At 38.5% G+C, this 12,958-nt stretch overlaps 1 protein-coding gene across 1 annotated transcript; it reads right to left on the bottom strand.

Annotated features, from left to right (window-relative positions):
• Nucleotides 1-1,980: 1,980 nt before the first annotated feature.
• Nucleotides 1,981-12,739, bottom strand: Mesh1 (Metazoan SpoT homolog-1). The gene is made up of 2 exons (XM_067140861.2): nt 12,557-12,739; nt 1,981-4,279 (listed from the first exon to the last, which is right to left on the bottom strand). The coding sequence occupies exons 1-2, from the start codon at nt 12,714-12,716 to the stop codon at nt 3,858-3,860; spliced, it is 582 nt and encodes a 193-aa protein (XP_066996962.2). The 5' UTR covers nt 12,717-12,739; the 3' UTR covers nt 1,981-3,857.
• Between the last annotated feature and the right edge of the window lie 219 nt (nt 12,740-12,958).

Raw genomic sequence — 12,958 nt, 5'->3', positions numbered from 1 at the left:
CAAAATAAATGCCAACTTTATCAGACTTCACTGGATTTCGATATAAACCACAAATCTTACTTGACATTAACGCTGAACACATAATTTATCATCTCAAATTTATCCTGATGTGAATATTATTATTATCGGATAATTTGATATTTGACTTTATTAAGCTCACAACGGCTATTTTATTGTTATCATTATTTTAAACTTTTACCGGCCTGAACATTATTTTGCTGATTTTCATTACCGTATTTAAAACTTCACCTTTTACATTTTTCTAAAGAAATTTAAACACATTTAAAAGTCTTGCGCACTGACATAAATAATACACAATTTGCCTCAACATTACAATACACTTCATTTTTACACATACCACATATTAATTTAACAGAACAAGCATGTACATTTATAACTACAAAACATGATATTTAAATTAGGCAGACCTGTAACTGCGTCGTGGGCACGGTGTTATCTTGACCTGGGCAACTGCCCTAAATGCAGATCAGTATTGATTGATTGATTTTTACAGCAGTTATCTTGTATTTAGCCCCTCATAATTACAGAGAACATTCTTCTCTTAAACATTATTTATAATTACACAGATTCTGAACTTAACTTGATTCAACATACACAAATAATAAATTATTCTAGACACATACAACAGTGAAAACAGCTTTGCTTCTTGTTGAGAACTCAATTCTCACAGTTTGTGGAAATCTCCAACTCTCCCTCTGCCAGGCGTTTTTAAAAATATGACTGACCGTGAAACCTGAAGCTTATCTTCGCTCGTCTACAGTTCCCCTTTACCGATTACAAAAATACACCGTCTGCAGTAATTCACGAAAGCTATCTATGAATTCGCTATTTCCATTTGAGAAGTTCAGGAACCCTAAAATAATTCAACTAATGATTTTCTTAGTAGAAATGATAATGTCGTAACTACACTACACTACAATAGCTAATTTAGTCTTTATTCACCATTTGCCACTAGGTAAAAATATTCTATCTCGAGCCAACTGACTTTAGATATTTTACAAATTCATTCTAGCCCACTTAAAGCCCTCTTCTTGATGTTGCCTGGTGCAGGTCCACACACTCAGACCACAGAATAGTAAGTGAAACTGCTGTCTGAGGAGGGGGTATTTAAAGCCTTTCTAGGGACGCTTTGCTTGGCGTGATGTATTGTGGTGCACTCATACTATTTGATGACCACTGGACTGATTTCTTCGAGACTCACCCCAAAAATTCCACCTAATTTTCCAGTCATGCTGGTGTTGTTTGCTGACTTTTCCTGTTACTTTAATGGGTGTAATTAATTAATTTCCTGCATTAGGTTCGCCGCACATTTTTACTGAATGTCCTTGACACGTGTTTCCCTCATGGCCAACATAGATGCCAACTTCTCTCCAGGCCTAATTAAATACATTTCCACTCTGCAGACTTGAGCTTCATCAAATATTTCCTAAAATTCTTAATTACTTATTTCTTTGTTAATGATAGTGCTTAAATCTCACGCAATGAGGGTTAATATCTAGAATTTCATTATTAATTACCCGAGGTCTGCCGAAATGTTCCGACCTTGTTCGAATGTTTGGCAGCTCGGTCCCCACTAGAGTTGTCATGCCAGGGAATGTGAGACGAGCTTGCAATAAAGAACTATGGTTGCACTCGTAGTTGCAATATTTAGCAAGTTAGAATTATGGGTTCAAACTTTACCTTTAAATTTGTTAAAATTACCATGATGTTAAAATTACATCATTACACCATAAAATGCAATGCAAGTCCTTCATAGTGCATTTCAGTTCTGCATATTGTATCACAATTGGGTAAAGATGTATCAGTGTCACATTTTATCTCTTATTTCTGAATATTATTAAGTACATTTAGTATTATTACAACTTCTTCAATTCCTGGCCTCACTTGACTTGACTTCTTTATTACTTTATCTGGAAGATGTTATAAATTTGATTATGACCAGGTCTTCTGATACCCTATGTCATAGAAATATTTTTATTTTAAAGTTTCTTATCTTACGACTGAAGAGGTTAAAGTACCAGAAGTAAAATGAGAATGATGAAGTAATGAACAATTATTTCATATCCTTTATTCTTCATGAATATTTACAGAATTTTTAAGTAGAGCCTATATTCAAATATAGGAAAAATGACCATTATATCCATAAACCAACATACATATAACTTTTAACTATTAATTACAAGGGAGATGTTGACTTCTCTGTTAACATCATAAGCAGATTAATAATAATTAAATCTCATTCTACAGATTCTAACAACCTTCTATCCAAGAATGCGTCTAATCATGTAAAACAATTTGGAAGTCAACGTGAAAATGCAGCCAAATACAAGTAAAACCAGTTTAGGCTTTGTGATGCACATTTAATGCCCCTTTGCTGATGGTCTTACACAATATTAGTGTGCTGGAATTTGGCTTTAGTATGACAGTGAATCTCTCACATTTGGCATCCTTAAATGCCTATTGACTCAGCAGGGGAGCAATAACCTTATCGACAACACAATGATTTCAATTAACATATAGTATCTTTCATGGTTGATTCTGTAATAGGGTCAGAACATTCATGATAATTAGGGTTGTCACTTATCCGTATTATATGGGGCGTCCCATATTTCAGGCAAACGTATATCCCATGTTATCTGTCGCTGTCCTTTATTTTTCAGTCACAAAATTAAAGAAATAACAGTTTTGGAATGGAGAAAATTTGAGGGAAGTTTCACGTAATTTGAAGACGAAACTGTGAAATATCTCCTTCAGTCTGCGATTTCTCCGAAGCAAAACTACAGGTTTTCAATTTGAAGAACAGCATTAATTTAGCTTGCCTGGAAGATGCTGTTGAATGTCATCAGTTAATCAAGGAGACTCTATGAAGCTCTACTGCATTTTTGGAAACAGCCCTTTAGATATCATGGAAAGTGAAGAAGATGCATTGCAGAAGTGGGTTAAAGTGTTTAAAAAGCATAATGAAGTTCATAAACTTAACGAACTTGAGGAAAATTGGTGTGTATTGTGCTTAGCGTTCTGGTTTAAATGAGTTTGTTCAAGATATATTCTCCTTGATTGCAAACAAGTGAACTGATGTGAGAAATAGATCCTCAGTGTCCTTAATAAAAACTGAACTTCTCATTTGAACAAATATATGTCAAAAATTCCATGTCATGATGCAATCTGATTCTGATGTTTTACAAGCAGCAAAGTCAAAAACATATACACGTGGAAGAAATAAGGTGTAATCCTGATCTCAAATCAGCCGAGTCCATTATTTGCATAGAACATCTTGCATTTCCAGTGATATATCCCTTATTTTGTCTGGTGAAACATGGCAACCCTAATGATCACCAGAGTGAACCAGAGTATGTCTAGACTGGAATATAAAACTATTGGATCTAGACTGGTGTCATAAAACAAGGTGTGAGACACTAAATTACCTCAGCATTTGCTTGCAGTATAAAAGAAAGGGGGTTGGGGGATCAGGCCTATAGTTGTTTGTTATTTGGTATTTCCCTTTCTCTGCAGTGTGTTAAAAAGCTACTGGTATAACAGACACCTTTCCTTCCCTACTGAATTTATACTCTTGCAAGTTCAAAAGTAGCCCACATCATAGAAATGTGAAGTTGTTCAGGCTAAAGTTTAAGTTCATATTACTACCAGCAATTCTCTTCTATGAGAAGGCTGTTACAGTCTATACAATGAATCTATTAATAATATAGTCTGTTATTTTCATTTTCCATCCAAAAAATAGCAAAAGGTCTAACCAATATGCAAATATTCATTTGCATGAATATTTTTAGAAACAGTAAATTAAAATTCTTTCAAGGTTCACCTATATAGAGGAACACTTAAATATTCCTTTCTTTAAACAATGAATACAATTCATTTTCCATTTCTTTATTTGTGCCTTTTAGACCATCAACTACTTGTTTAGACCAAACAAAATAATTATGAACACGCTCATTAGTCCAACCCACAGGCGTTGATCGATTTAGGTCACGTAAATTATACAATTTGTCGGCTAATTTCACTAATTTTGCTTGAGGACTTGAAGTTGGAGCATGGACTATCTGGAGTCTTTTGCGTTCTTCCTTAGATTGAGTTTTGTCATCTGTTACCTCTTCAACAATTCTTCGTACTTTAGGACCAAAAATACTTTCTATTTCATCAAAGGTGGTATCAGTATCTTCTACAGTGTCATGCAAAATAGCACCTAATATTACGTCTAAGTCTCTTACTTTGGCTTCTTCTGTTAAAATATATGCCACACCTATAATGAGAAGGAAATCCATGTATGAAGATTCTCTTCCCCTCACTGAAATAATAGAACTTGATACACTTCAATAATAATGAAGTCACAACACAAGGACAAATTTCCTCAATGTACATTTGAAACTTAATACAGAGGTATGCTTGATAGGCCTACAATGGTCTGGACATCAAGTAGCAATGACATAAAAATGTTAGTGTTGAACTGTAGAAGTACTGTCAAGAAAGGAATAGAATTATGTAATTTCATAGATATATACTTACCAGATTTGTAATAAGAGCTGAATCATGGCTGAGAAAAAAGTTAGTGACAAAACCATTGGACTGTGATCAAGCGTAGGGGGTTACAGGTTGCATTTAGTTGTGATTTTATTGTGTGAGGCTTGGTAACATAATGTATTTGGCTTGACTGCTAGGCATGTCACATCCAAATAAATCACGGCCAACGGAAATATTAGTGTGTGCTTCAGCAATGGAGAATGGCGCGTGCTAAATTAAATTGGGTTACAAAAGTAAATGGTTCATGGTGTGGGTTACTATAGTCACGTCCTAGTTCGTGAACCATGGGCAACGGCTGAGTGGCCAAGTAAGTGGTCCTGAGAGTCGGGATACCAGTTCCTATGGAATGGGAGTGGGCATCTCGGACATATTCTGAGTCATGGCCTTCCTTGTGCTCAGGCGGCTAGGGCTATACAATCCATCGTGGTCGCTAACCCGTTAGAGGAGAGATCCTCACTTGGACTATGTGTAAGTAAGGTAGCATCCTTCTTGATGAATTTACCAAGCTTAGAACATTTTAAGCAAGCCTTGGACCTAAGGGAGAAATGGAGTCCCACTCCCATTTGACAGGCAAGGGACTCCTTGGAAACAACTTGGCGAACAAAATAGAATTCGATGGGGAGCTAAGTGGGACTAAGAAAGAAAGTAGAACTGGCCAAGTCAGCAAAGAGGATGCATCTGGATGTGCCAGAAGTAAGTGATATTCGGGTAAGGGGGGATAATGAGGAAGAGATAGGAGATTATAAACTGTACTTGACGGGTATTAAAAAGGGAAGGGCAGAGTCTGCGGTAGGGCTGTTTGCACACAACATAGTTTCTGTTAGGCACTTAAACGAGCGAATGATGTGGGCAGATTTGGCAGTTGGAGGAATTGATACGAGAATTCTCTCAGTGTATTCACCATGTGAGGGTGCAGATGAGGATGAAATTGACAAGTTTTATGAAGCATTGAGTGACATCGTAGTCAGGATCAACAGCAAAGATAGGATAGTGCTAATGGGTGATTTTAATGTGAGAGTTAGAAATAGAACTTAAGGATACGAAAGGGTGATTGGTAAATGTGGGGAAAATATGGAAGCTAATAAGAATGGGAAGCGTCTGCTGGACTTCTGTGCTAGTATGGGTTTAGCAGTTACAAATACATTCTTCAAGCATAAGGCTATTCACTGCTACACATGGGAGGGTTAGGGGTACCAGATACATAATAGACTATATCTTAACAGACTTCGAATTCAGGAAATCTGTTAGGAATGTACAGGTTTTTCAGGAATTTTTCGATGAAACAGACCACTATCTGATCTGTAGTGAACTAAGTATCTCTAGGCCTAGGATAGAGAAAGAGAAACTTGTCTGCAAACGAATAAGGGTAGAAAATCTCCAGGACGAAGAAATTAGACAGAAGTATATGGATATAATTAGTGAGATGTTCCAAACAGTGGACAATAATCAGGTTCAGGATATAGAAAGAGAATGGGCAGCATCCAGGGATGCTGTAGTAGAAACAGCAAGGGAATGCCTCGGAACAACTATGTGTAAAGATGGGAAAGAGCGAACATCTTGGTGGAATGATGAAGTGAGAGCACCTTGTAAACATAAAAAGAAGGCTTATCAGAAATGGCTCCAAACATGGGCTGATGCAGACATAGATGAAAAAAACAGAGCGAAATAAATAGTTGTTGAATCCAAAAAGAAGTTGTGAGAAGCTTTTGGTAATAACCTGGAAAGGCTAGGTCAAACAGCATGGACAATAATAAAGATTTTTTTTGGGGGATATTTGCTTTACATCGCACTGACACAGATAGGTCTTATGGCGACAAAAGGGATAGGAAAGGCCTAGAAAGTGGAAGGAAGCGGCCGTGGGCTTAATGAAGGTACAGCCCCGGCATCTGCCTGGTGTGAAATTGGGAAACCATGGTAAACCATCTTCAGGACTACCGACAGTGGGGCTTGAACCCACTATCTCCCGATTACTGGATACTGGCCGCACTTAAGCGACTGCAGCTATCGAGCTCAGTAATAAAGAATCTTAAGAAGGGAGGGAAAAAGGAAATGAATGGTGTTTTGGGTAATTCAGGTGAACTCATAATATATCCCAGGGAATCACTGGACATGTGGAGGGAATTTTTAGAAAATCTTCTCAATGTAAAAGAAAATCTTCATGGTGGTGTCATGAACAACGGAGCACGTGGGGAGGAGGAAAACGATGTTGATGAAATTACACTTGAGGATGGTAAATAAACTCCATTGTCATAAAGTAGCAGGAAGAGATGAAATTACATCTGAAATGATGAAGTACAGTGGGAAGGCAGGAATGAAATGGCTTCACAGAATAATAAGATTAGTACGGAGTGTTGGTAAGGTACCTTCAGATTGGACAAAAGCAGTAATTGCACCTATTTTTAAGCAAGGGAACAGGAAGGACTGTAACAAATATTGAGGTATCTCATTGATTAGTATACCAAGCAAAGTATTCACCTGGCATCTTGGAAGGCTACTTTTTGCTATTTGCTTTACGTCGCACCGACAGAGATAGGTCTTATGGCGATGATGGGACAGGAAAGGCCTGGGAATGGGAAGGAAGCGGCCGTGGCCTTAATTAAGGTACAGCCCCAGCATTTGCCTGGAGTGAAAATGGGAAACCATGCGAAACCAACTTCAGGGCTGCCAACAGTAGGGTTTGAACCCACTACCTCCCGATTACTGGATACCAGCCACATTTAAGCAACTGGAGATATTGAGCTCTATCATCTTGGAAGGGAGGGTGCAATCAGTGGTTGAGAGGAAGTTGGATGAAAACCAGTGTGGTTTCAGACCACAGATGGACTGTCAGGATCAGATTTTCAGAATATGCCAAGTAACTGAAAAATGCTATGAGAGGAATAGACAGTTGTGTTTGTTTTGTAGATCTAGAGAAAGCATATGACAGGGTACCGAGTGAAAAGACATTCACCATACTGGGGGACTATGGGATCAAGGGTAGATTATTAAAATCAATCAAAGGAATTTATGTTGACGATTGGGCTGCAGTGAGGATTGATGGTAGAATGAGTTCTTGGTTCAGGGTACTTACAGGGGTTAGACAAGGCTGTAATCTTTCACCTTTGTTGTTCATAGTTTACGTGGATCATCTGCTGAAAGGTACGAGTGGCAGGGAGGGATTCAGTAAGGTGGAAATGTAGTAAGCAGTCTGGCCTATGCTGATGACTTGGTCTTAATGGCAGATTGTGCCGAAAGCCTGCAGTCTAATATCCTGCAACTTGAAAATAGGTGCAATGAGTATGGTATGAAAATTAGCCTTTCGAAGATTAAACTGATGCCAGTAGGTAAGAAATTCAACAGAACTGAATGTCAGATTGGTGATACAAAACAGGAACAGGTAGATAATTTCAAGTATTTAGGATGTGTGTTCTCCCAGGATGGTAATATAGTAAGTAAGATTGAATCAAGGTGTAGTAAAGCTAATGCAGTGAGCTCGCAGTTGCGATCAACAGTATTCTGTAAGAAGGAAGTCAGCTCCCGGACAAAACTATGTTTACATGTGTCTATTTTCAGACCAACTTTGTTTTATGGGAGCAAAAGCTGGGTGGACTCAGGATATCTTATTCATAAGTTAGAAGTATCAGACATGAAAGTAGCAAGAATGATCGCTGGTACAAACAGGTGGGAACAATGGCAGGAGGGTACTTGGAATGAGGAGATAAAGGCTAAGTTAGGAATGAACTTGATGGACAAAGCTGTACGTATAAACCGACTTCAGTGGTGGGGTCATGTGAGGCGAATGGAGGAGGATAGGTTACCTAGGGGAGTAATGGACTCTGTTATGAAGGGTAAGAGAAGTAGAGGGAAACCAAGACGACGATGGTTAGACTCAGTTTCTAATGATTTAAAGATAAGAGGTATAGAACTAAAAGAGGCCACAGCACTATTTGCAATTAGAGGATTGTGGCAACATTTAGTAAATTCACAGAAGCTTGCAGACTGAACGCTGGCTGACCACACGACACCTCATAATCTGCAGGCCCTCAGGCTGAGCAGCGGTCGCTTGGTAGGCCAAGACCCTTCAAGGGCTGTAGTGCCATGGGGTTTGGTTTGATTTTTAAAAAGAAATGTTATAGAAAGGAGGTCGTAAAAGTAGGATTATTACGCAGTACCATATGGCTGATAACAGGCATGAGGGAGCTAAAAAAAGTAATTATGATCAGTAGAAACAGAAAATAAAACTGTAAACAGACTGTGATAAGTGTTTACGGCAACTGTTGAGAAATGTGAAAAAACTTAAGTACCTTTAAAGGTTGTAAGGAATGGTAAAGACCCACCATATTATAAATGAGAAGTAAAGAGACTAAGGTGGAGGTGCAGGTTGGAAAGAAATAGAAATGGTTATGGAAGTAAGGAGAAATTGAAGGAAATTAGCAGGAAATTAAAACTAGTAAGGAAGTCAGCTAAAGATAACATGATGGCAAGCATAATTGGCAGTCATACAAAGTTTAGCAAAAAATGAAAGTGTGAATAGGTACTTTAAGGCAGAAACAGGTTCCAAGAAAGACATTCCAGGAATCATTAACGAGCAAGGAGAGAGAGAGAGAGTGTGTGTGTGTGTGTGTGTGTGTGTGTGTGTGTGTGTGAGGATCTAGAGAAGGCGGAGTGTGTGTATGTGAGGATCTACAGAAGGCGGAAATATTCAGTCAGAAGTATGTAAAGATTTTTGGTTATAACGATAATATCCAGATAGAGGAGGTGACTAATACTAACGAAATATTGAAATTTTCCTATGATAACATTTACAAGATACACTAGTTGAAAAGTAGAAAAGCAGCCGGAATTGATAAGATTTCTGGGGATATACTTAAGAAATGGGTTGGGATATAGTACCATATTTGAAGTACTTACTTGAATACTGTTTGCATAGAGGAGCTATACCAAATGAATGGAGAGTTGCTGTAGTAGCCCCTGTGTATAAAGGAGAGGATGATAAACTTAAGCTGAAAATTACAGGCCAGTCAGTTTAACATGGGTTGCATGGAAGCTTTGGGAAATAATTATCTCTAATTATATTGGATATGTTTGCAATAACTGGTTCGATACAAGGCAGTTCGGATTAAGGAAAGGTTCTTCCATTGAAGCTGAACTTGTAGGACTCCAGCAATATCTTAGATTCAGGAGGTCAAATGGACTGTATGAGAATTGACCTACCGGTATCTAAGGTATTTGATAAGGTAGATCATGGGAGACTACTGGCAAAAATGAGTGCGGCTGGATTAAACAAAAGAGTGACTGAATGAGTGGCTATATTTCTTTTTCTTTTTTTTGCTACTGGATTTACGTCGCACAGACACGGATATGTCTTATGGCGACAATAGGACAGGAAAGGGCTAGGACTGGGAAGGAAGCGGCTGTGGCCTTAATTAAGGTACAGCCCCAGCATTTGCCTGGTGTGAAAATGAGAAACCACGGTAAACCATCTCCAGGGCTGCCGACAGTGGGGTTCGAACCTACTATCTCCCGAATACTGGATACTGGCCGCACTTAAGCGACTGCAGCTATCGAGCTCGGTGGCTATATTTCTAGAAAATAGAACTCAAGAGTATTAGAGTAGGTGATGCATTATCTAATCCTGTAATCATTAAGAGGGGAATTCCTCAAGTCAGTATTACTGGACCTTTATCTTTTCTTATATATATAAATGATATGAGATAAGGCTTTTTGTGGATTATATTATAATGTACAGAGTCGCAATAAATAAGTTACAAGATTGTGGACAACTGCCAAAAGACCTTGACAATATTGCGAGATGGACAGTAGGCAATAGTATGATAGTAAACAGGGTTAAAAGTCAGGTTGTGAGTTTCACTAATAGCAAAAATTCCTCTCAGTTGTAATTACTGCGCTGATGGGATGAATGTCCCTTACGGGGATCACTGTAAGTAGCTAGAAATTAATATAAGGAAAGATCTTTATTGGCGTAATCTCATAAACAGGAAAGTAAATAAAGGATGCAGATCTCTGCACATGGTTGTGAGGGTATTTAGAATAAGGATGTAAAGAAGAGGGTGTATAAGTCTCTGGTAGGACCCCAACTTGTGTATGGTTTGAGTGTACGGCATCTTTGCCAGGACTAACTGATTCAAGAACTGGAAACAATCCAAAGGAAAGCAGCTCGATTTGTTCTGGTTGATTTTCGAAAAAAAGAATGGAGTTGGGAAAATCTTACAAAGTTTGAGCTGGGAAGATTTGGGAGAAAGAAGACAAGCTGCTCGACTAAGGGGTATGTAATACCAATATAATGGTCCGTTATTGGACATTATAAATTTTCCAGCTAACTCATTCTTGGTTGCCTGTGTTTCGCCCTCGTGTGCTAAGTTAGGCTCGTCAGTTGGGACTTAGCACACCACCCAAGACGCAAGGCTAGTGCATACCGTGGAGGCCACTGCATAGGCTATTTGAAGCCACCAGCAGTGCCAATGCACTATGAGAGCTATGTCTCATTTCCAAAAATAGATGCCCGCCTGGCCATCAAATAATGTAGATGTTGATTCCCATAGGGAACTGATGAGCCTAACTTAGCACACGAGGGCGAAACACAGGCAACCAAGAATGAGTTAGGTGGAAAATTTATTTTTTTGCTAGGGGCTTTACGTCGCACCGACAAGATAGGTCTTATGGCGACGATGGGATAGGAAAGGCCTAGGAGTTGGAAGGAAGCGGCCGTGGCCTTAATTAAGGTACAGCCCCAGCATTTGCCTGGTGTGAAAATGGGAAACCACGGAAAACCATCTTCAGGGCTGCCGATAGTGGGAATCGAACCTACTATCTCCCGGATGCAAGCTCACAGCCGCGCGCCTCTACGCGCACGGCCAACTCGCCCGATGGAAAATTTATAATGTCCAATAACGGACCATTATATTGGTATTATAAATTTACTCATTCAGGACAAATATTTTAGGTTCCCTATGGGAATCAACATCTACATTATAAGGTGTATGTGTTATGGATATAGATTCCCTTACGGAGCTTGAATTATTTATCCCGAATGAGTAAATTTATAATACCATCATAATGGGTCCGTTATTGGACATTATAAAAATGTCTATATACATATCATCTGATAGCCTGGCAAGCTTCAACTTTTGCAGAAAGGTCAGTCTCTCACAATACATAGGAACTGTTGCTAGTTTCAAATAGCCAATACAGTGGACGCAACAGTATGCACTAGCCATGCGTCTTTTACCAACTGGCGAGCTCAAATTAGCACACTACGGCGAAACGCTGGCAACAGGAATGAGTTAGCCTGAAAAATTATGTCAAAGTACGGACCCATTATATTGGTATTAAGAGGTATATTCCAAGCTGTCAGTGGACAGATGGCGTGGAATGACATCAGTAGACAAATAAATTTTTAAAAGTAGGAAAAATCACAATATGAAGATAAAGCTGGAATTCAAGAGGACAAATTTGGGCCAATAGTCATGTATAGGAAGAAAAGTTAGAGACTGGAATATCTTACGAAGGGAGATGTTCAATACATTTCCAAATTTTTGCAATCATTTAAGAAAAGACTAGGTAAACGACAGGGAATCGGCCACCTGGGCGACTGCCCAATTTGCAGTTCAGTGGTGACTGATTGATTATAAATCCCAACTTCCACGGGGCTAACTAATCTGTGGACAATTAAAGCGAGTAGAGGCAAGATTTACGAATATTAGGCCTGTAATACTACTGTCTGTTAACATACACTGACGTAGGAATTGCTTATACTCGCCGACAAATTCATCACCATCACAATTTATTCTTCTAACATATATAACAATATTAACAGGTAATGTACAGCAAATACGTTTCTACAAGAGCATTGGTCTAAGACTGCGACATCATGTGCCCTACAAATACAACATAAAAATCAAGGCTCTAAAAAAAAACGATCTAACCTCACATCTTAAAAAGAACGTGGACGATGCTTAGTATAACGAGATTTTGTTTTAATATAATTTGCGGTATTTACCAATGGGGTGGTTTATATACGGAGTTTTTTCTTGATCCTTTCTTGTTTGAGTTTTATGCTTAATTGCAGCAAAATTTACGCATTTGATAATAGAAGTTACGACATCAACAGACATATTATTCATCTCTTCTTCTTCTTGAAAACTTTGGTTGGACGACATATTTACTATTCATACTGAAATTTCGCCTTTTTTTTTTTTTTCTTTCTTGATATTTGGTTGGGCTCTGTATGTAACTAACACCCAGTTCCAATACTTTGTAAATGAAACACCGTCGAACACTCAGAAACATTTAGTTATGGTGACTAAGAAATACTTCATCTCACAGTACAAGGATCACTGGTATGGGTGAACATCTACATCTTGTGGGTGTAAGTGTAATAGACATAGGAGTAAGCACGGGG

The sequence above is a fragment of the Anabrus simplex genome, chromosome 1 (genome assembly GCF_040414725.1).
Source record: "Anabrus simplex isolate iqAnaSimp1 chromosome 1, ASM4041472v1, whole genome shotgun sequence".
In the NCBI taxonomy this organism is placed as follows: Eukaryota; Metazoa; Arthropoda; class Insecta; order Orthoptera; family Tettigoniidae; genus Anabrus; species Anabrus simplex.
Note: the sequence above shows the minus strand (reverse complement) of the source record. Positions and strands in the feature narration are given on the sequence as shown.